At 41.4% G+C, this 24806-nt stretch overlaps 1 protein-coding gene across 9 annotated transcripts in view; it reads left to right on the top strand.

Moving 5' to 3' along the window:
* The window catches only part of CLASP1 (cytoplasmic linker associated protein 1), a 263959-nt gene that overhangs the window by 190585 nt on the left and 48568 nt on the right, over positions 1-24806 (top strand). For 4 of the 9 annotated variants that reach the window (XM_082689809.1, XM_082689811.1, XM_082689812.1 and 1 more), the window contains 6 exons: positions 8602-8705; positions 11934-12178; positions 14729-14792; positions 17324-17487; positions 21843-21921; positions 23134-23277. In XM_082689809.1, coding sequence (XP_082545935.1) covers positions 8602-8705; positions 11934-12178; positions 14729-14792; positions 17324-17487; positions 21843-21921; positions 23134-23277 — 800 coding nt within the window. Of the gene's footprint in view, positions 1-791; positions 900-8601; positions 8706-10611; positions 10636-11933; positions 12179-14728; positions 14793-16334; positions 16404-17323; positions 17488-21842; positions 21922-23133; positions 23278-24806 lie in introns of all 9 variants that reach the window. The other 5 variants (XM_082689808.1, XM_082689815.1, XM_082689813.1 and 2 more) reach the window with 3 other exon arrangements.

Below are 24806 nucleotides of genomic sequence, written 5' to 3' on the forward strand. Positions count from 1 at the left end.
GGGAATTGTCAGTCCACATACCATGGATAGACTCATGGTTAAGGCTGTGTAAGTGAAGGTGCTCGAGTAGGGACCATGGGCAGATCTGTTTGGATTCCCACAGAAAAAGCAGGAATGAAATGTTGGGGCCAGTAAATAAAGAGGTAGTGGTCCCATCTCTCTATTCTCTATTGTTTTAGATAGTTAAGTATGTTTGAGGCATCTAGATGCTTACTTGAAGTAGGCAGGTTTTCTAGCTGTGTCAGTCTTTAGAACTTCTCTTTTAAAGAAGCCCAGGCTGAGAGAAGTGAACCCTCTTTCTTTTAACTAGGTAAGTTCATGGAGTTCAGGGACTAGGGCCTTTATTCTGTTTTAACCCAAAATAAATTATCTAACACAGTGTGTATGAAAATGGCTTTAGTCTTTTATCATCTTGTCGAGCCAGTTTGCTAAAGCCATAAAAACATCATTTTCTTTAAAAAGTTGGATCTTGGATTTCCTGGTGCCAGTTTGCTCTTTGGAAAGCTTTCTTTTCATTTCTTACATTTAGGTGTTATTTCACCTCCATACAAAAATGCACAGCTTTCCGACACCTTGAGCATAATCGAATTTTTATGCAGGCCCTTTGCAGTTGTCAGGAAGCCGATCAGTGAGTCCTCGGCAGGGAGAGCCATCACGATGACCACCCCGCCCCCAACCCCAGCGCGGACAATGTCATAATTACGTTAACAGAATGTGACTGACGTTTTGTGAGTTTCTCTGTCTTCATTAAACTTCTTCACCTTCTCTGAAACCCTCATGCTGCACACTAGCACGGAGCAGCCGTATCCCTCGACCCAGCATGAGTCAGGGGTGCAGCCGTAATACCAGCTGTGAGAGCAGCCGCGATACGAGCCCCGCTCGGGGCTTTCCTCCACTCGGTGAGTACCCGAAGGCGCTGGCTCTCGGAGCAGAGTTCCCTGCCCTGCTCCAAATGCTTTCCCACACACTGCCAGGTGGAATGACCTGCTCTCCCTCCTCTACTGTCCTCGTGATCCTTTCTTCTCTCTTTCCTCTTCCTTAGTTACCCTTTGTTGTCCCCTTCCCCTTCTGCATGCTTCAAGTTTGGCCATTTCCAGTTTTTATATATTGGAGGAAAAAAACACCACTTCACTCTGCTGTTGCCATTTGTGACCACTTGGCTGGCTGGCAAGCCCATCTGCGTGGTCACTTCTAATAGAAACAGATGCTCAGTGAAAGTGAATTGCTTCTTAAAAGTAGAACGAATCCAAAGTGTGTCTTTTGCCATTGAATTTCGGCAATTTGTTTTTAACTGTACCTGAGGTCAGGCCCTACATGATTCAGTTCAAAGGTGGGGGAAAATAAAATTGCAGTAATGTCTACAAAATGAAATATGCTCAGTTGAGGGGTGATAACATTAAAAAGCTGCATGGATGAAGGTATTGGCTATGCTTTTTTTGTTAAGTGGGTCATTTCAGTGCTTCCTCCTAATGCAAGCCCAAAGTAGCTTTTTTGAAAAACTGCGCTTATGTGTGCAGCACAATGCACGACTTTACCACGCTTACTGTTAACTGATCAGATATTATCATTCTTCCTGGGCTCACTAAGCTATTGCGAGGCTGTGACCCGATGCCTTCCCAGGACAGAAATTTACAGTATTTGGTTGCCATTAATTGGTGTTAGTACCGTGTCTCAGGTCACTAGCTAGGTGCCCTTTGGGGCTGCTCATCCACCAACCTTAGTCTGTATAAACAGTGAGAATTTGTATTTTCAGTTTTTAGGATTTGAGAAAAACCGACTGGGAAACCTGTTTCTTTTATGGAATATCATGTTTGCCTTTTCTTCTTAGTTTGAATAGTCTAAAATGGACATATGCCTCTTAGAGTAAATTATTAATTCCTAGAGATCTCTAGGAAAAACACACACTTTCACAAAAAAATACTGTGTATTCTCCAGTAATTGTGTTTCAGTTTTTTGCCATATTAATTGCTATAAAACTGTATATTTTGATAAGCATGGCAGGTGGAAATCATTTTAGAATGTTAGGCCTAGGCCTGAAGCTGTTCTGTGGAATTATGCTCTGCAGCAGTCTGTTACTTCTACTTCAGTTATGTAACTGGTCTTTCAGATATGAAAATGACACTGTGGATGATAGATCAGAAACACACAGTTTTAATAGCTGCCTCTCTCTGCTGCTAATGTCATATACTTCTTTCTAATATCCCTTTATCCCATCAGTGTCAATAATCAAAATCTAGATAGACATCCTTATGACCTGTTATCCTGTATGCAGTGAAAACCATGCCAGATGGGTCCCTTGACATAGTGAGAATAGTCTACCTGATGATCATGAGATCCTGAGCGGGGCACCTCAGCTCATACACATCAGCTATTCCACAGTGATCTGAAGCATCAGAAAAGAATTCTCAAGTCAGGGGTGGCCATGATGTTTTTTTCCCCACCAAAGGAACTGGTGATTTTTCCTTTTAAGTTAAGGTTCTGTATCTCTTGATCCTTGCTGACTATTTGACCTTCTAAACAAGCTGTTCTATAAGTGAACGATTCAGTCTATTTATTGGTTATCTGGTCTCTTAGGCAATTCCGGGTTTTTATTTCATATATGTAGTGGTATTTTCGTTATTGTCCATGGAATTGTCCGTGGAAGCAGCCTTTCTAATCCAGCATGCGGTCAGTGGACCAGCATACGGTCAGTGGACCAGGCAAGGTGTGCTGAATTCTTGAGCTCCTCACAGAACCCTGAGTATTTGAGTGATCTAGTCTGATTTTCACTTTCTTTGGCGAAATGGATCTGCGTACGGATCTTTCCTGATGACACCCAGAATGATGAAATGTACAGTCGTTCCTACCAGGGCAGAAGATGTGGATGCAGATGTCTCCTCTTCCTAACAAACTACCATTGGCACATGTCTTCTGCTGCGGTCAGGGTCATGGTTAACGACTTCCCAGCTGAATTTTTATGCCATGCCCCCTTTGCCTCCTTGGGTTCAGTCTGTCCATAAAACTTGAATCCAGTGAGAACAAGAGCAGTGCTTTTCTGCATACTGGCACCACTGTGAGCAGGCGCAGCCCCTGTGGCTCCCGTTCACCCTCTGGGACAGGTGTTACTGTCACCCTTGTTTATGTATGACAGAACAGAGTCTTACAGAGAATAAGCCACTTTCTCAAGGTCATGCAGCTAGATGGCAGAGCTAGGTTTGAATCCAGTTTGACTTCAAAGCTTGGCTGCTCCCCTGCCTCATTTGAAAGTTTTGATGATTTAGTGTCTTTCATTTGTTCCTCTGAAATGTATTAAATGCTCTCTCTCCAGGCTTAAGCACAAACAAAGTGTCCAGCAGTGTTTCTAAATTGTGGTTTCCAGGTTTGGAGTTAAGACCTAGGAATCCATAGATGAGTCCCCAAAGGCAGTCCCCAAGGGAACTCACTGTGCCCTTCAGACAATGTGAAGTTTCCTCATTCTTCCCATTCACTTTAGTAATTGTTTCCCACCTCTTCTATAAATTGGTGAGATTTTGTGTTAGTGTCCCTTTGGATCAATTTATGTAGCTAGACTTCAGTTTGAAATGGGGGGTGTGTGAAAATAATTATGTTTTGGTGATTATATATTGGTATTAGGTTTGCATTTTTATTACAGAGTTATTTTGGACCATTTTCATGGTATGAATATGTATATGATTACAGTGACAGCTTTCAAGTGAAAGGAGGGGCTCTGCTGTAAATCAGGCTTTGACATAAATGGGTCCACCTTGGATTCCACTGATGGGTGTTCACTTGAGAACATGACAGAGGACTCATTACATGACAGATTTACTGTAGAATAGTCTGTTGAAACAGAACCAGAGGACAACTTTATAAGGAACCATCAATATTGCTTAAAAGCTATTTTCAGTTTAAACTACTATGGTACTGATAGTATTGTACAGTAAATGGTATGCTTCAGTCTTAAAACGTGTTTTGCCAACTTCCTTATGTCAGGAAACTGATTATTTTATATCTGTTTTAGAGATTCCCAGTTATTTTTGTGCATCTTGAGGAGTTAGAAATTTTCCTTTTGCATGCTGGTAAAAATTTGTCCTTGTCCACCAGATTACCTTTGCTGTTTAATATCACTGATAACCACAGATATGTGCATATTCATAAAGTGGCCTGAGCTTAAAAAAATAAAATTATAGGGGTGCCTGGCTGGTGGTAGAACATGTGACTCTTGATCTCAGGGTCATGAGTTTGAGCCCCATGTTGGGTATAGAGATTACCTTATAAAAATCTTTAAAAAAATTTTATATTGAAGAGTTTGAGGTTCAGGTATTTTATGACAAAATGAAAGTATTTACGTGTACAGGATACTGCGCTCTAGTAGCATGTGTGAAAAGTAGCACTGCTGGGTATTGCTTTATGAAACCTTGTGGGTTTTCTATGGTACAGCCACCCTGTTCTTTCCAGAGTCATGAATATAAGCACAACAGTCTTTTGGGTTTTTTTCTGGAGGTAAGGAAAAAACCATATTTTGCATGGCACCCTGCTCAATAAATTCATATTTTGAGCCAAGCTATATTTTACAGTTCTTCTGAAAGTAGTTCTATATGCAGACGGAGTTTAGCATAGAATTCCTCAGGTTGCTGAATTAACGGGCTTATGATGAATATTTGCTAATAAAGTAATATTTAACATAGACATATAAATGGGAGTTTACTGGTAATGATCCCTGCCACTGCCAGCACCAGCAGCAACACCATTGTTGCTCCCATCATTTGTTCAGTGCCCGGCACTGCTTTAGGTGCTCTTTGTCTGATCTCTTGCAACTCTCTCCGCTCCCAAGAGGTACGTACCATTTTCAGCACCATTTCCAGCTGATGAAGCTGAGACACAGAGACTTAGGACTTGGCCGCAGGTCCTCCAGCACTTGGCCTCAGGTCCTCCAGCTGGTTGCAGTCAAACCGGGATTTGCCCCCAGCTGCATTACACAGCGGTTGCTCATAACCAGAGTGCTGTGACTGCCTCGCCAAGGAAACTCCTTAAACCTGTTACAACCAAATTTCTAGCAGTTAAACAATAAGTTCATTGACATTTGGGATATTCATGGAACAGTAGAGCAAAAATTGGGGGGAACAGAGAATTTCATCTGTTGAGCCCCTTTCTCGTGATTTCATTCTATTTCTGTTCAGATAACATGATGACCTTCTCTGCTTTTGTTTTTGGTGCATGGTTGCATATGCATCACGTACTGATGAGGCATCCTGTGAGCTGAGTAAACAGTCCATTCTACTGCTGTGCCGCTCGGTATATAGACGGTGCTTTGTGACTCCTGATGTCCTTCATGTTGCATATTTCCATAACGGCTCATTGAGGCTTCGTGGCGTGAATATAAACCTGGAGTCTGAGCCCAGGTGATATCTAAGGAACACCGCAGAGAGTGCTCTTGTCATGCCTGTGTGTGTGCTAGCCCCTCGAGAGCCAGCAGGCTGCCGTAGAGTTCGGGGATTGGCACTTGCTCTCCATTCATCTCCAGCATCATTTCCTTTCATGAGAAAACATGGCCTCATTGGGAGCAGTCCGTGCATCCCCTTTGGACTATGGCATTTTCTGTCTTGGGTACTTCTGTGTTAATCCTGTGGGTGTTGCCGTTCCTTTTACCTGCAGCCTCTCGACGTCATTCCAGGTCCACTAGTGCCCTCTCCACTGCTGAATCTGTTGGGCAGTCAGGTGAACAAGTGCTAACTGCATGCCTTGGCTTCTTCATATGTTTCAGTTTCACACCCATTTTAGCATTTGTTTCCATCAGTGTCAGCTAGCACTTGGCATGTACACACTTCATGTTTGTTTTCCCCAGCGTGCTTTGATTTTTTTAAGTTGTTGAATGTTTGTGCTTCTGTTAATAGGCCGTAGATGCTTTATAGCCTGTTTGACAACATCATTTCTCCAGTGTTCATGTTTATGTGAAAACGAAACAAAAACACGGGGAGGGGCTTCTTCGCCTCTTTTGACTCTGCCCCTCAGGAGAAGAGCCACCTGAAATAGGTGCCCTGGAAAGTCCCTATGGGGAGAGAGGGATGGAGGTCACCCGACGGAGTCTTCCATTTCCCAAGGCTTTGCTCCCCAAAAGTGTTGATTTGTGGCGTTAATTATTAGTGTTAGGTTCTAATTACTTGGAGGAACTGTTTAGTTACTAAATGCTCCAACTCCTAGTGTGCATAATCCCATATGTATAAATGTGTATGCTAAAACTTTTATGGAAAAACAAGGTCACGATTCAGATGATCAGGTCAGGTGGCAGGCAGCCTTCGCAGCCCATGGTCCCTAAATGTTCCATCCCAGCCTGCTTTAACGATACCAAAAATCCCCTGCTTAGCCATTGGGGCAAAAAGTAAGCATACAGAAATGTTCAGTTTGCTAGATTTAACTGACATCATTTTTATATGGTAACTACAGTTTTCTTACCTGAGTAAGGCAGACTGTCAATGAGGACAGCTGTCACCAATTCATGGAGTTATTTTCTCCGTCCTTCCTCTAAGCGAAGCGAGCTATGCTTTTCGTTACGTACACTCTGATGAGTACAGTCCCCTGAAAATTAGGGGCCAGGCTGAAGGCACAGTCACACATCCCCATCTCTTGGGAAATGGAGCTTCATCATAACATCAGAGCAGCAAGTGTAGAACAGACTTTGGTCTGGTGAAAACAAAGCTTGTAACTTTGCTCAGATCCAGACAAACATTTCCCCTTCAGATTTGAAATTCAAATGACCTATGGTACATATCCAGTGATCGGCAGTCACTGTGTATGGCAGAGCTGTATGCTTCGGGGAAGCACAGAATAATTGCATTGTTCTTACAGTTTTAATTTTCTGTCAGAAAAAATCCGTATTATCCCTGGAGCAAGAATTGCTGGCATGAGATATACTTTTTTTTTTTTTAATTTTTTAAGATTCCTTTTTATTTAAGTTTATGCTGGTAATTTCTAAATGGCTTACAACTGAATTTTCATTTTGTTACTCATAAATCCCTTACTATCTACCCTTTTTTAATGGTAAAAAGACTTGAGCAAAGATCATGTATAAAAGCAAATCTCAAATTTACACTTGTTTCGTGTGTCAACTGGTTATATATATATATATATATATATAATACATAGGGAGCGATCTAGATACAATTGCTTTGTGGTCTCAGTTTATCTGGCACATTTAATCATCTTTTAAACATAAAGGCTAATTCAGCATACAGTACGACTAACAAGTGCATTAAAAAAGGGGATAGTATCACATATAATTTTTGTTTCTTTATAAAAATTTGTGACTGTATAATGTTTGGTTAGCAGTGTTTAAATTTTTTCCCCTTTTGGTGGTGCTGGGAAGTGTAATTTTTGAAACTGGCATTTTAAAAAAGCTAAGTAACACCTCACTTTTATAATCCTTGTTTTCTGAAGAACTCTTGCTACATATCTGAGTTTTAAATATATCAGTTTGTAAGAAAGATCAATTCACATAAAACAGATTTAGCTTTCTTTTTATTGTAAATGCGTCATTATGAGAATATGGCTAGTAGAGTTTTTTGGCTTTTGGGTTTTGTTTTATTTATTTATTTATTTTTGGTCCAAACAGTGTCTTACTTGTTCACAAAAAGAAAACATTTTTTAATCTTAAAATTTTTCTTCAAAGGTTTTTAAAAATATATTAGCATTTTAAATAAATGTTTGCCAGTAAATACTGTGATACACTTAGGAAGTATAATTTATATGAACTTCTCCTGTTATAGCTTTAACCTCAGCTCTTCTTAAGGAAGGCTGCTCTCCTGATGATATGGAACTTTTAAAAAGCTAGTCTTCATTGTCCTTGATCCTTAATAGGCTTAAAATAATTGAATGCTGAAATTTATTTTAGATTCTTTGGATCATGTCCATTTTGTTTACATTTTTAGGCTATCATTTGAAAGTCCTTTGAGGGACTCAGGAAAAATGTATACTGATGTTACCTGAATGGTTAGTATATTGCAGTGAAGATGCTAGCTTTTTGTGATGCTCATTGAAGAATTTTAATAAACTGATTTTTAAATCACCTTTGGTGACACAGGCATCATAAACAAGTACCAAAAATTGAGCTCAGCTAATGACAGTTAAACAGTCTTGCCACGAATGAAAACTTGCAGAGATCAGTCAAATACATTTGTTTCAAATTTTAACTTTTTATTACACATTGCATTAGAACTCTGTTGTCAAACCATGAAGCTTTCTAATTAGTTTGACCAAACATCAGGGCCGCTTGCCTCCAGAGGGAGCACTAACTAGATTAAAAGACTCAGCCCCCAGCCCAGCTCACTTCCATAATAAGTTCCCCTCACTCTCCCATGTCGCAACACTTCAAAAATACAACATCATTAAAGAGCCATTTTAATTATTCAGATGCTTTGTGGCACGAGAGTATTAAATGTGGAACAGGCTAACCTCTGCTGCTGGTAACCAAGTCCAGTTAGAACTGTAAGTGAAGGGTCCTTCAGATTGGCTAGAAACTTTCCAGTGCCTCTGACCAATAGATGGGAAGAGGCAGGAGCCCTTGCAAAGAACTGAGGAAATTTGAATTAAAGTGACATATCTTTCGGTTTTGTTTTTCTTACATAGACCGGTTTGGGCTTGGCCAGGCAGGAAGAGGACCTGGCTCTGTGAATGCCATGCGAGTTCTGAGCACGAGTACAGACCTTGAGGCTGCTGTTGCTGATGCTTTGGTAAGAGTCGCAATGTGTATACAATCTCCTGGACTGTTTTCTCTGTCCTAACAGAAAATTGCCTCCCAAATCAGTGTACTCAGTCATCTTGGGCACTCCATAAAATTGTGGAAATACTGGGTAAATTGATATTGTTAGCACTTTGTCTTTAAACTTCTATCGCTGTACATAAGTGAAAATTGGCCCTACAAAAAATACTGACGTCAAGTGTTTTCTTCTGTGCTCCTCAGTATCAAGGAAGTTTTGATGACATTGGACTTATCTGATGTCATTGGGCTCCTTTTTAATTTTTTTTTCTTTTTCTCCGTGTTTTTTCTTCAGCATTTGCTTTTTTCATCCTCCCGCTTCTCTTGCTTTACAGGCTCTGATGGCATAGCCTAAACATAACGTTATAATAGTAGGTAACAGAGTTTGTGGTTGGAAAATCTCACATTGGTTCCATGACCACACTAGCTGTTCCATACGATTTTACCTTCATTTGTTTGTCTTTAAAAATGAGTCATTAAGTCATTATTTAAGGAAACTTTCCTAAATTTTAATGCCAATGAACTCTTAGGATATAAAGCACTGGTGGAAGGTGTTTTTGCATCATTATAATGGAGTATCTAAAAAAAACCCAACAGCAACATAAAGTGATTAGAGGTCCTTAAATTTGTGCTTATAGCAGAACATCCCCTGGTAGAATCAGCTTGTGGTCACATTGCTTTTAAAAGATGCATTTCAGCTGGTAGTGACACTGCCTCTAGCATAATCTGGTTGATGTGCTCAGCATTTAAAATAGATTCTCTTTAGAGCTGTCTGATCCCTGGCCTTGCTTATGCTGTTTTAAGATATATTGTCTCTCTAAGGAAAACATATTATAACATCCTGCTTTCAGACCCAGAAGTTTTAAACCCAGCCCCGTTTTTCATCTGATCAAAATGTTACAGTCTGTGGCTAACAGGGATTCTCACTTTCATCTCGTCCTGTGTCGCCCTCATTTATTCTTGCTCAGTCAGATTTCTTTGACAAGCGGCTATGAGCAAGCAGTTTGCCGATGCTCTTCCTGTAAGCAAGGGCTGCCTGGCCAGCTCTATTCAGCAGCCTTCTGTGTAAAAGGGCTTTTTTCCTGGCAGGTACTGGAGTTCAGGATAATTGCACTAACCATGGCTTTGACTTCAGAGTCATGAGCTGGAACAGAACTCTGGGAGGCTATTTTTCCTTCCAAGCTGCAGCACTGAGAATCTGTCTCTTATTTATTCAGAGACCCTATTAGGAGGTCAGAGGGGTGGGAAATGATGGATGTACAAAACCCTTAGTTAAATGGGACTTCCCGTTAAGGCGGGGGAGTTCCCTCGCTCTTCAAAGAACCGCCCAAGGGACTGTGCACAGAGTTGCAGGGGGCAGAGTTGGACTTGAGAACTTGAGCTTGGGCTTTCCTTGACTCGGGCTTTTCTCTGAGCTCTAGCCTTCAGTCCACTCAGGCTGCCCTTCTTACTTTTCATCCAAACTGCTTAGCCTCCCCGAGTGACCTGCTGCAGAGGAGAGAGCACAGGAATGGTACACAGTGTTTGCCTCCCAGGCTAGAAACCCCAGGGGCAGACAGAATCTAGCATAGGAACAGACAGGAGAACTTATGATGACTTTCGGGATATACCTTGGTGGCGTGGGAAGAGTTTTAGCATAGCAGAAAGTGTAGTGAGAACTGGAGCGTGTTGCTCGGCGGTGTAGGAAGGGCTAGGAAATGCCATTGTGGAAGTGTTCTTTGTTATTATTCGCTTGATATGAATTCGCTTGCTAACCTATATTTTTGGTTTGCTAAGATATGTTTTGCTGTACACTTTTGTTGCAAGAACAATCCCTACATATGCTTCTGACATAATTCTCTATGCTTTTTCCCCATCCTTCAATATTTTCCTGCCTACAGCTGTTAGGAGACTCCAGGAGCAAGGTACCAGTGCTTTAACTTTTGTTTTACAACTTCCATTTTTTTCTGTTGCGAGTATATTTCCTTCAGGAGCTAGTGAAAGCAAAAAAGCATGTAGTGCAATGTAGAAATTTTAGCCTGAATTATGATTTTGTCAAGTCTAGTGAAGCTGTTTTTAGCCGTGGAATCAGTCCCCTCTCTCATCTGTTTTAGTCTTTGTTTTTTTAATGTCAAGCTCTGCTCCTTTTCCTGTCAGTGTTTTATTTTATTAATCCAGTTTGTGTCTACTCTTAATGTCATTACTATTTCATGAATGGATATATTCAACATCTTTCTTATTTTACAAATCTAGTTTGTGTATATATATCAGACGATCCTATGATTTATAGTTCTAAGAAGGATACTTCTGAGAGTGAAAGGGGGTGCTACCTAACTCATAACTGCCGGGACAAGAGGCATCAGGCAGAACTGTCCTGAGCAAGTTATGGTGGACGGACAAGCCATACATTATTAGAAGATTACATTTGTGAAGGAAAAAAAAAAGACAGAAGAAAATTGTATTTGTATGGTTTTAGCCAATTAACTTTTTTTTTTTTCTTTTAGGGAAAATTGTATTTTTTCAGTTTAATAGCTGTTTCTCTATTATTTATGGATTTAACTTACAGTTTTATATTCAGGGTAAGAGAAAATGAAGGGGCTCTGCAGGAAGCTTATTTGTGTTCGGACCATTTAAACATCCTTTTACTTGCACTGCTATGTCCCTGACATTTCAGTTCCAGACTTTCTTAAGGAAGCATGGATATTCCAACAAATTTTCCCACAGACCCTGCTCAAGATAGAATGCTTTCGATTGCGAAGGGGGCCGACGGGTGGACATGCCTGCAGGGTGGCAGGGGCTGGGCCAGGTTAGTTCACATGTGCCCCCAGCAGGCGTGTGACAGGTAGCCTTGTTGTCATTTCAAAGATGAGGAGAGCAAAGCAGGAAGGTGAGGAGCTTTCTGAAGTTCCTCAGCCAGTCAGCGGCGGCAGGACTGCCACCCGAGTCGGCCTCACTGCGAAGTCCATACACCGTCCTACAGATCACACTCTTCCCTCTCTGCTGTGGACTGCTCTGCCTGTCACTTACTATCCTTACTGGGTGTCTGCTTTTCCGTTTTTATTTCCCTCATCTGTGAGCACAGGAAAGCGCGGTGCGTGCGTGTGTGCGTGTGTGCGTATCTTTTTACCTTTGACTCTGTTGTCGATACCGTGTGCTGTGACTCACAGTCATCTCACCTTCCCGTGTCTTCCTCCGTCACCCCCACCTTCGTTGCACCTGACAGAAGAAGCCTGTGAGGAGGAGGTACGAGCCGTATGGGATGTACTCTGATGACGACGCCAACAGCGACGCCTCAAGTGTTTGCTCTGAGCGCTCGTATGGCTCCAGGAACGGTGGCATTCCCCATTATCTGCGGCAGACCGAGGACGTGGCAGAAGTTCTCAACCACTGTGCCAGTTCCAACTGGTCAGAAAGGAAAGAAGGGCTCCTAGGCCTGCAGAACTTACTGAAGAGCCAAAGAACACTGAGGTGAGGATGAGAGGCCAAGGCTGTGAGCCAAGTTTTAAGGTCCTATATTACACTCAGCTGTGGTTGATGCAGAGTCCCTGTCATTCCTGGAGCCCTCACAGTTCCAGGCACAGGGGCAGGCACTGTGGGTGCTAAGATGACTAAGATGTGGTCTTGGCATTCCAGAGACTTAGAAATAGTTGGCAAATGCTCTATTAGGTTTAAAACATTTGGTTATCCGCAGTTCACATTTATCTGGTAGGTGGTGTTTGAGAAGTCTTGGTACAGTGTGCAAGTTAGGGAGAAAATAAAACAATTCACAGGTTGGTATTGCTCATTATATTTTGGAGTTGTGGGTAAAATGGAGTACTTTTTTTTTTTTTTTAAAGACTTTATTTATTTATTTGACAGGTAGAGATCACAAGTAGGCAGAGAGGCAGGCAGAGGGAGAGAGAGGAGGAAGCAGGCTCCCTGCTGAGCAGAGAGCCCGATGTGGGGCTCGATCCCAGGACCCTGGGAACGTGACCTGAGCCGAAGGCAGAGGCTTTAACCCACTGAGCCACCCAGTTGCCCCTAAAATGGAGTACTTTTAAGTAGTACCAGTGTTATTACTAGAGTTGATTAGTTTGCTTTTTTCTTTGGTTCTATATTTCACAAATTTTCTAAAATGAGCCTGTATCACACATACTAAAAAAGTATCATATTTCATCAAATCTGAGGGACCGTTGACACACTGCTATTTTATGTCCCTCTAAGAAGAAATGCTACTTATTAAACCATGGCAGTACTAACATGTCTTTGATTATAAGATGAATCTCAAAATTACAGAGATGTGAAAATGTGAAAAATCCAGTATGTTAGAATCCCTGAAATAATGGATATTATAGTCTTTGGAGAATTTTTCTTAGATAACTTGTGAGAGTGGATCAGTTTATGGTCACAGATAGGCTCTGCACAGCCAAGTGAACCTTGACTAGTGGATCCCTGTGTCGTAAGTGTGCCTGCCCAGTCCTTCCCACTCCATCATGCCCTGTTCGTACCTGTTGAACGCCGATCCCCCCCGAGAAGTCTTGAGAAGTTTTGTTGTGGGGCGCCTGGGTAGCTCAGTGGGTTAAAGCCTCTGCCTTCGGCTCAGGTCATGATCCCAGGGTCCTGGGATCGAGCCCCACATCGGGCTCTCTGCTTAGCAGGGAGCCTGCTTCCTCCTCCCTCTCTCTGCCTGCCTCTCTGCCTACTTGTGATCTCTGTCTGTCAAATAAATAAATAAAATCTTTAAAAAAAAAAAAAAAGAAAAGAGAAGTTTTGTTGTGTGCCTTCTGAAATGCACATAGCTTCTGACACTCTAATGAGCTGTTAGAAACAAAATGAGGATTAAAAATAAAAAGACGATGGTTCGTTGAGATGATTATTCCTTAAGACTCTGCTTTATTCTGGTGATCCCAGTTTCTTGATTTTTTTTAGTGTTCACTGAGTATCCATTGAATAGTCTCTAGAAATCTGTTGATTGGCACTGGTCTAACTAGATCTCATTATTAATAATATTAAAGGATCGGGATGCCTCGGTGGCTCGGTTGGTTAAGCATCTGCCTTTAGCTCAGGTCATGATCTCAGGGTCCTGGGATCGAGGGCTGCATCAGGCTCCCTGATCAGCGGGAAGCTTACTGCTCCCTCTGCTTGTGCACGTGCGCTCTGTCAAATAAATAAAATCTTAAAATAATGTTAAAGAGGAGCGCCTGGGTGGCTCAATGGGTTAAAGCCTCTGCCATCAGCTCAGGTCATGATCCCAGGGCCCTGGGCTCGAGCCCCACATCGGGCTTTCTCCTCCGCAGGGAGACCCCTTTCTCCTCTCTCTCTGCCTGCCTCTCTGCCTGCTTGTGATCTCTGTCAGATAAATAAAATCTTTTAAAAAATAAAATTAAAATAATGTTAAAGGATCATTGAACCAACTGTCTCGTCTGATTACTCAGGGTTGATTTGGGGAAGAGGTGATGACACTTACTCAAGCCTTAAAGGAAAAATGGAATGCAATAGTATAGCCTAGTAAGGGTCAGAATGGCAAAAGGGCACTAAGAGGAAATGAATGTTTGCTGGGTCTTAGCAGTTGTAGGAATGCAGCATTCCCTCCTTTAATCCTCCCTGTGGCCATTTGTTTGATACGCATCTAAATACAACTGAGTAGTTTGTAGCAAAACTGATATTAAAATCAAGGTCTCTGCTGACTCCAAAGCAGATGCTTTTCCTACACTTTATCCCATTACCGTTCACCTATGGCAGGTGGAAAACAGACCTCAAATGAGATGAGTGGTATTTAGCTCCAGGCTTTGCCACTGCCGTGTGTGTGAACTCTGGTAGTCACTCTCTGAGATTCTGTTGCCTCATTTTAAGTTGAGAGTCAAACTGTCATGGTTTTATATTTGTACTTAATTTCATTGTGAATTAAATAAAATGATTCATTTGTGAAAAAAGATTCGCTACATAAAAATTAGTTCTAAAAAAGCTCTTGCTAATCTCAGTGCTGACTCATCATTAAATTCTAAGTTCATTTATTAATTTCCATTTTATTTCTTCTAGTCGAGTAGAATTAAAAAGACTGTGTGAGATCTTCACCCGAATGTTTGCTGACCCTCACAGCAAGGTGAGTCTGGGACTCGTGCCTGCCCACCCCTCCCCCTGCATGCCCACGTGAGCCGTATAATAATACTACTTAAGAATGAGAGATAATTCCCCACAGCGCAGTGTAGACCTTACAGATTTAACACCAGTTTCTGCAGTAGTTTACATTGTATCTTTTAAGAATGACTTTGTGGGAACTTCAGATGTCCTTAAAACATGGAGCAAATAAGCTAAATAAAGTTTGTTTTAAGACATAATGGGGGAAAAAAGAGTTAATGGAAAGAATCAGATGTAGTCATATTCAGATGCTTTTGGGTAGAATAAAACAACATATTCTAATGCAGTGCCTTTTTTTTTTTTTAACTTAATAGAAGTGAAGAAGATAGTCAAGTATATAATTTTTTTTGTATCCTATGTAGAATTTGTCTATATAGGACAAGATAGAAAAATAGAAGCATTTATGTAATAGATTTATTGAAAAACCAGGTTAAGCTACTTCTCCAAATAGAATTTTGCTCTCCTCAAGAACTTGCTGGATGGTGGCCACCTGGCTGACGTCCACATGCCTGGGGCGCAAAGAGAGCACCCAGGAGGGGTCCCTGCTGGGAGGAAAACACCCCTGACTATGACCCAGACCCTTTCTAGAAGTGGTGCCAAGAGAGTGACCCTTTCCAGAAGCTTGCTTGCAGTCTGAATTTGAAACAAATACAGTTAGTTTTGGAGGAATCCTAGTTGGATGTTTTTAGAGAAAGAAAATGGGAGGAATTAGTTTATTGGGCAAGTTTAAAGGATGGGTAAAGGACAGAAACAGAAGTACAAAAATTGGGAGAACTTTTAAGTCAGTATAAACAAATCTCATGTGCTTGACAGTGCAGGATTTCACGATCTCAGACCACAGTTTTCCTAATAAAAATGGTCTCTTGTAAGTCTTATGGGGAGAAGGAGACCTGTCATGGCCAGCCAGTTATTGTGACCTCTGTTCCTTTCCTGCCCTGTCTTTCTTATTAGAGTCATCAGACATGTTCCATCCAGTCATTCAGCACTCACTGAGTACTTGCTCTGGGCTAGGGACACAGCAAACAACACGTTACCCCTGTTCTTTGAGATGCACATAGAAGCCTGGGAGAATGAGTTGGGGGGGTCCTTTTTTTCTGTGGGGCGGGGGTTGGTGAGAGGCTACAGTTCTAGATACTGGTCTTGAAGCATGTCTTAAAATTCCTGTGATGAACCTCACAGCAAGGTTAACATTAACACCATAAGTAGAATCCAAGAAAGGTTGAGTTCTAGGGCCACACAGATACAAAGATACAATTACCATGATTTTTCTCTTAAGATAGTGTTTAAAAGCAGGAAGACTGGGGCGCCCCGGTGCCTCAGTCAGTTGAATGTCTGACTCTTGTTCTTGGATTAAGTCTTGAGCACAGGGTCGTGGGTTTGGGCCCTATATTGGGTCCCCCCCACCACACCAAAGGGAAGATTTTAAGCATACGATTCATAAGAGTTAGAGCATAAGGGATGTTAGGTATGGGACATTGATGAAATTTCTGTTACCTGTCACCTCTAGATTGCTGATTCAGAACCAGAATGTGAGGATAAAGAAGGAAATTTGTTTCCATCAGAAGGCTCTTGTACAGTGAGTTTGGAGGTCTCAGTTTAGTTAATATTTGCTAGCTGCCTTGGAGCTAAGCCAGGAATCCCATAGCAGGGGCTCATGAGTTTTTTTCTGAGCTGTCTCACGGGAGACCCCTGGTGGTTAACAGTTGCTGTGCTACAACGGAGTAGGTGTATAATGGCTCCCTTGTCCCAGTAGAGCATGACTCATTAGCCAAGTAGGGGACACAGTGCTGCTAACCTCTCTGAAATTGGCTCGAGGATAGTCCCCTGTGGACTCTTATCTCACCTTATTCAGCATTAATTATCGCACAGCAACGTGAGAATTATGTGGACTGTATCTTTTTTATTCTAAGCCATAATTTTTAATAAAGACTATAATGACTTTAATAATATCTTTTTATATTGTATTACTTTATGGTATCTGAATTGGACTACCTCAAAATCTACAATGCACAAAGTTTTTTCCCTCCCTCATCTTGTAGCATTACTTGTTGAATGCTAGATAATGGACAGTAATAGTACAGAATTATGGTTAAAAAGACTTTTTAAATTTTTTTAAGATGAAGGAAGGATGGAAGGAAGAGAGGCCTCCAGGATTAAACAAATAACTTTCAGCAAAGTTAATTTCTCTCAGTATTGAATTTTGAAGGCATATTGAGGGAGGGAAGAGTATCAGTATCAGTGTGTAGTCTTTTCTAGGTCTTTTAAGAAACTGCATGAAATGGCTATTAATGCACTGTGGACTAACATGGAGTTTGTTTTGTTGCATGGCCTGGTTTGCTGTGGAATTCACAACAGAGAGTAAGTTCCGATCCTTTTTCCTTTATTATTTTTTTTAATATATTTGTCTTCTCTATATGACCAGTCCATTTTTAATGAAGACTTTGGAGGAAATTATGAATTACACATATGAAACATTTGGTTTTCATTTGTGCCTAGGTTTTCAGTATGTTTTTGGAGACTCTTGTGGATTTTATAATAATTCATAAGGATGACTTGCAAGACTGGCTTTTTGTTCTTCTCACACAATTACTTAAGAAAATGGGAGCAGACTTACTTGGATCTGTGCAGGCAAAGGTTCAGAAGGCTCTAGATGTAACCAGGTAAGATTTTAGGGGCTAGACCGTTTTTTTCCTCCAGCTTTTGAAATATAACTCAAATATTGTCATGTATATTATATTATGTATATTATATAGTATTATATCATGAGATATAACTCAAATATTGAGTATAACTCATATAATGTTGTGTAAGTTTGAAGTATATAAACCTGACGATTTGAAAACGTGTATATATTGCTAAATGATTATAACATTACTTAACACTTCCTTCATCTCACATAATTGCCGTTTTTTTATTCTAGTAGTGGTAAGAACTTTCAGATCTATTCTCTTACCAACTTTCAAGTATATGATACAGTATTGTTAACTGAAATCACCATTCTGTACTTTAGATCCCCAGAGCTTATTCGTGTTGAAACTGGAAGCTTGTATCCCTTAACCAACATCTCTCCATTTTCCCCACCCCATATGCCCTGGCAATCACCATTCTACTCTGCCTCTGTGGAATTTGCTTTTGTGGGGTAGGAGGGTAGCCCAGGAATACATGTATAAGTCAGGTCATACATTATTTGCTTTTCTCTGTCTGGCTTATTTCACTTAGCATAATGCCCTTAGGGGCTATCCATGTTGTTACGAATGGCAGCAGTTTTCTTTTTTATGACCAAATAATATTTCTTGTGTTTTTTGTGCGTTTTTTTTTTTTTAATCCATTCTTCCGTTGACAGACACTTAGGTTGTTTTATATCTTGGCTTTTGTAAATAATGCTACAGTGACCATGAGGTCAGTTATCTCTTCGAGATAGTGGTTTCATTCCCTTTGGATATATACCCAAAAGTGCAGTTACTGGACCATATGATGTTTCTATTTTTAATTTTTGAGGAATCTGAACTATTTTCTGTAGTGGCTGCACCAATTGACATTCTCACCCACAGTGCAGAAGGGTTCCCTTTTTTCCACGCCCTCGCCAACACTTGTTCTTCTTATCTTTTTGACAGTTGCTAAGGAGGTATGAGGTGATACCTCCTTGTGGTTCTGCTTGGCATTCCCTCATAGTGATGTTGAGCAGTTCATGTATTTGTTGGCCATTTGGACATCATCTTCTGGAAAATGTCTCTCCACATGGGCCAGACCATGCTGATGTTACAAGACTCTCATAGGTGTTACCCATGGTTTTGTCATCTGCTTAAATAAGCACTATCTGACACAATTTCCACATTCACTTATTAACTTATTTGTTGAAATGTTCCTGCATTACATGAGATGAAATACCCATATCCTTGTTGAGCTGGTATCGTTTTTGTGAACACTCAAGACAAACTAAAAACAAATATTATCAAGACTTGCAAACGGATTCCCTTCTCTTTGAAAGACATTTGAGTATTTATTTACATCCTTCTGAAGACTCTAGCCTTTTTAATACTTCAACTTCTTCCAAGTCACACTAGAAATTTTCTAGCACAGGTGAGGTCCCTTTTGTCTGGGTATATTCTCTCTTAGTGTTCAGTGGCTTGGAGATTGCTAACACAGCAGTTGTAACTCTCTGGCTGTTATGAAGAAAGAGAGAAGTTCTGCAGAGACTCAGAGACGTGGGAAAAACTGCGCTGTCATTGTTGAGCGACCTCCAATCTGTTATCTCCACAGTTGCAGGTCCTCAACGTAAAAGTATTAGAGCTTAAATGACCTCAGAAGATACTTGGCTGTAAGCTTTTCATTGTGATTTGGTAGGAGATGGAAGGTCATGTATCAGATCAGTGAATGTTTAAATGAGTAAACAAATGACTCCAGAGCAGGTAATTACCATCAGTACGGGAGCCTTTGTACAACCCAGTTACTACCTACCAGGCGATGACTGCATATCATGAAATTTCCAAAATGGAAGGACCCTTCCTCATCTTATTAATGAGGAAACGGACTTGACCTGACTTGCCTGGGCCACACTTCGTGTTAGTGGCAGGCTGGGGGCCAGAATCCAGGACTGCTGGTTGTGGCTCCGTTGTCCATTCCTCTGACTGTAGGCTGGTCTGTGGGCAGGCGTCTTCCTCTTCTGTAGGATGGTGTGGATAGTCTTTGTGCTTTTCCTTTCCTCTCTGGCTCCCTCCGCTGCAGGAGCACACACTCACCTGCTGTCATCCCCATGCATGCATCTATTAGAGGTCTGTGACTGCAAACTTGGATTTGTTCTTCTGCACTCTGACATGAGCTGTTTTCTTTTGGTGCCTGACCCTGTAGATCTGTATCATCTGTGCTGCTACAGAATTTTATTATCCAAATAGCTCTCTTTTGATTTTTTACTGAGCTCAGTTTAATATACTGTATTTACAGTAAGCCTTTCAAATGCCATCCCTCCCTTGGTTGAGTAAGTTTAGTGGAATTAGGGAACTTACCTATATACCAGCATATCAGTGGGTTTGTAAAGGTTCAGCCAGGGCGAGGCTGATCAGCTGATAATAACGGGGTGAAGTAGACAGGAGGGATGGTGATGCGTGGGCCCAGTGGTATCAGATTTCTCAAGAAAGGTCAGAAATGTGGATTAATGGGGCACCTGGGTGGCTCAGTTGGTTAAGTGACTGCCTTCAGGTCAAGTCCCCACATCAGGCTCCCAGCTCCATGGGGAGTCTACGTCTCCCTCTGACCTTCTCCCCTCTCATGCTCTCTCTCTCTCTCAAATAAATAAAATCTTAAAAGAAAAAAAAAATGTGCATTAAGGCAACACATTTGAGGTTTTTTGTTTGTTTTTTTGTTTTGTTTTTTAATGACACTCTGAAAGCCATATAAAACATTTGTGAGCCAGACTTGGCCTAAAGGTTGCTTCCTTAATGTAGATGAATTTATGAATGGCAAAAGCATTCAGAGTTTTAGGGATGGCAGGAATGTTAAGATTTTACTCCTAAACTTTGGTGATTAAGGAAAAATCTCTTGTTATTTTCCTGGATGCCTCTTCCCTTTAAGAATCCTCTTCTGGGGGGCGCCTGGGTGGCTCAGTGGGTTAAAGCCTCTGCCTTCCTCTTGGGTCATGATCCCAGGGTCCTGGGATCAAGCCCTGCATCCGGCTCCCTACTGGGCAGGGAACCTGCTTCCTCCTCTCTCTCTGCCTGCTTCTCTGCCTACTTGTGATCTCTTGTCTGTCAAATAAATAAATAAAATCTTAAAAAAAAAAAAAAAAGAATCCTTTTCCGGGTAGATTCTAAGTCTCTAGAACACCTTCATCATTCCCATTTCCCCAGCAGCTGAGATGCCTAGCTGTTTAAGCATATTTAGGATCAGTCCTTGAGTACCGGGGCGGGTGGGGGCGGGGGAGTGTGTGAGGGTGGGGTAGGGGTCTCCATGCTGCCTCTGATCGGTTCCTGAGGTAATAGGCTTGACTGGGATCTGCCAGTTCCCTTTCCTTTGGCCGTGCCTAACCATGGGCGCATTTCCTGATGAAACACTAGTTTATACTTCAGTGGATTCTCCATTCTCCCCTTGCTGCAGAAGAAAAGAGAGGCGTTTTGTGTGTGCTTTGTCAGCCTTGTTTCCCTAATTTATAGGCAATATGAGTCAGAGAGCCCAAAGAAAGCAGTGCATTCACTCAGCCCCCATTGTAATAGAAGTTTGCTTTATATAGTCTTTCTTGTTAGTGTGGAAGATGTGTCTGCATTTTCCCACATATACACCATTTATGCACTTTTAAACTAATACTAAGAATTGCAGTACTTGAAGGGAGAGAGCACAGACTTTCATGAGCCAGGAGCCCTCAGGGTTCTCAGTTGTGTTGAAGATGTGAAGAGGCTACAGGAAGTGAGCTTAGGAACAGGCCAGAAGTGGAGCAGGAGAAGGGCTTCTGCAGGCCCTGGCTTCCGCGTACATATTGTAGCTGGATGGGGAGTTCATTCCCTTGGTGGGTCTCCCACAGGCACTCCGCTGTGGGACCCCACAGAATAGAGACCATAAGCAGTTGCCCAGTGGGACCAAGGAGGACAGTGTGATGAGCAGTGGTAAGCAGCTCACTCAGGATGCAGATCCAGATTTGGGCATTGGAAGTGGTTATCATGAAGCAATATTCAGAAAGGTGGCCAGAGAGAAGATGAGCAGATCCCTTAGAGGTCAGGTAGGAATCTCTTCCTTAGTTTATTGCTTGACCTTAATTTTCAAAGTAGCATAACTCAAAGTGAGCATAACACTATGTGTCTGGGGACTTTCAGCAAGAGTGAATTTTCCATATAATGTGTATTACTGTAGTATATCTATAAAATGAAAAGTATAGTTAGTAAACTTAGTCAACTAAGGTCAAGCTTGCCTTTATATAAATTAGACTCATCTCTAATGGTATATTTTCATTACTGATGCGGTTTTGCATTACTTTTTGTAATAGATCTTTCTTTAAAACTGAGCACTTTTTTTCTTCTCTTAAACCTAGGGACTCCTTTCCGTTTGATCAACAGTTTAACATTTTGATGAGATTTATTGTGGATCAAACTCAAACTCCTAACCTCAAGGTTGGTAACTATTTGTGATTACAGTTCAACCTCTAGAAGTCAAATTTGCTTAAAATGTACTTTTTTGTTTTTGACTCCTATTTGGCTGTCGTGAGCATCCTTGTACAGCTATTTGGGAATGTGTTTCCATTTCTCTTGGTTGAATACCTAGGAATAAAGTTGTTGGGTTATTGAGTAGGGACATGTTTAACTTTATTTTAAACTGTGAAAATGGTTGTACCATATTATATTCCTACCAGCAGTATAATCGGAGCACCAGCTATTCCACATCCTACCAACATTTGGGCATTATTACTGTTTTTCACAGTATTCAAACTAGAAAGCTCTGATGTGTTGAAATAAGGTATCTTACTAGAATGTTTTCAATATTAACTTTCTAACACATGAAAATTAATTGTTACATATATTGGAAAATCATCACTGTAACGAGACAGAATTTGAGGGAGGGTTTGTTTTGGTTTGAATGAGGTCACGTAAGTCATCTGTTCTTTAATCATTAACTTTTGTGGGGGTTTTAGGATAGGCCCAGTGAATGATAACCCTCTTCTCCAAAGGTACAAACCCATTGAAGCATCGGTGGAGAAATTAGGGCAGAATATCAGCTTGATCGCTGAAAATGCTCCCTTGTTAGGCATGGCCAAGGATGTGTAAAACACAAAGCTAAATACTTCCCAGTCATTGGCAGAGCTGGAAATCCCGCAACCTGCCCGCGGGGGCTCATGCCTTACAGGTGTTTTGCCATATAGGGAAGGAGCAGAGCGTGCCTTCAGTCTAAAACTGAAGAGGATTGACCTGTAGAGCACTTGCCCTGTTCACAAACTTACCTGTCAATCATTTCATGCTTTCATCCCTGGTGGACACCGCTCCCTTGGGGGAACATAAATCCAGGAGAAAGGAGGTGTCCCCTCAAGAGTATTTATTTTTCTTTGATCAGAATCCTTTTTTTTTTTCTTTTTTTAAGATTTTATTTATTTATTTGACAGAGAGAGATCACAAGCAGGCAGAGGCAGGCAGAGAGAGAGGAGGAAGCAGACTCCCTGCTGAGCAGAGAGCCCGATGCGGGACTCGATCCCAGGACCCTGAGATCATGACCCGAGCTAAAGGCAGCGGCTCAACCCACTGAGCCACCCAGGCGCCCCTTTTTCTTTGATAAGAATTCTATTCAAAGGTTCATAAAGTGTGCTTGATGTTTGTAATTATTGGATCTTTCAGGTCAAAGTTGCAATCCTGAAGTACATTGAGTCCCTCGCTCGGCAGATGGATCCAACAGATTTTGTAAACTCTAGTGAGACGAGGCTTGCTGTTTCTAGAATTATAACCTGGACGACAGAACCAAAGAGTTCAGACGTGAGAAAGGTATGTCCAAGAGAGCTCAAAGTGCACCTTTAAATACAGACTGTTCTTAGGCATGTGTTAGGAAAAGAAGTGTACCTAGAAACTTGCAAACCACCCCCACATACTTACACAGGAATCCTTTCTCACTTCTTTTCTATGAAAACCAGACTTTGCTCTTGCTCTTATCTCCTCTCTCCAGTTCCACCTCCTCCCAGGCTTCTGACATCAAAATGAAAATCAGAAATCCTGTATGATGGGTTCATGCTTTCTGTAGACATCAGTTTTGTCCTTTTCATATGTGAAAGCACTAGTAGTTCAGTGTCTCGTAAGGCCATTGGTTTTCCATACATCAGTTTCAAGACGTGGACTTTGAGGACAGACTTGAAAAATCTAATGCTACCTGGTCTCACAGCAAAATGTGGCTAAAAGTTCGCTAGGATATGAATTCCTGAGTTTAAGGAGAACAAACAACTTGGGATTATATACCACATTTGGAACACCCTGTCTTTGACATGGGAGGGGCTGAATGAATGGGGAGGTAGAATTCAGATTTTGGAGCCCCCCGGGCACCAAGGTGTCATTTTGTTAGATTTGTTTTATCAGGAGAAGAGAAGTATTGGCTACTTTCTTCAGAAGTGACACATTGAAGGGTGTACAGTGAAGTAATGTCATAGTACACAGGGACTTATAATAGTACACAGAGTACCATTTCTCTTACTAGGTATTACTCACCTCAGAACCCTTACAGAGATTAATTATTACATGTGAAACATTTTGTCAATTCCTGACAAGTTGTAAGCACACAGCAAGTGTAAGTTCTTGTATCTGTTTCTCTTCCTCTCTGCCTGTCCATGTCCTTCTGTGCTTGAGTTTCACATGCAGCCATCATTCTTTTATTTGGAAACTTGAGTAGCCTTTGTAAAGTACTCTTTAAAAACCAGCTTCCTCAGTTCTGCTTTCATACTGAAAGTACTTGACTTTGGTTCTATGTGTATAATCACGAGCCTTGCTTTGTTTCTTCTGTGCCACACTCCTTCCATATTTAGCCTGACCAGTGGAGTCCTTTGGCCTTCAGCAGAGTTAATTATGTGGACCACATGGGTCCAGGCAGGGAAGAAGGAAAGGAGGATTCCACGCAACAGCTAGCAGGAGTGGTGGTCTTCCAAATGCAGGTGAACACTTATCTCCTCCTTTAATGGAGTCCAAAGACAACAGAAGAGTTCTCTGAAAGGTTTCTTTGGAAGGGTCACAGGTCATGTAAGTCCTCTGTCCACCGTATATTAATAAACTAAGCTGTCCAAGGTCAAAGGAACAAGGGCAAATCTTATTCAAGCACTCATTCAGAATTGTCCTCAAAAGAGCATTTCACTGGCAACCTTTAATTTTGCCATTAAGCCAGTGTTGGATTAGGGAGGAACAGTAGGAGATGGTTGAATGATTTGGTTGGTTTATAAGTCAAAAACAGATACTTCTGTGGTAATTTTCACAATCGCAAGATAGGCCAATAAATACAAAAGCCTTCAGGACAGCTTTCTATCTTTAGTCATAAC

Source organism: Mustela nivalis (assembly GCF_964662115.1).
Source record: "Mustela nivalis genome assembly, chromosome: 11".
Taxonomy (NCBI): domain Eukaryota; kingdom Metazoa; phylum Chordata; class Mammalia; order Carnivora; family Mustelidae; genus Mustela; species Mustela nivalis.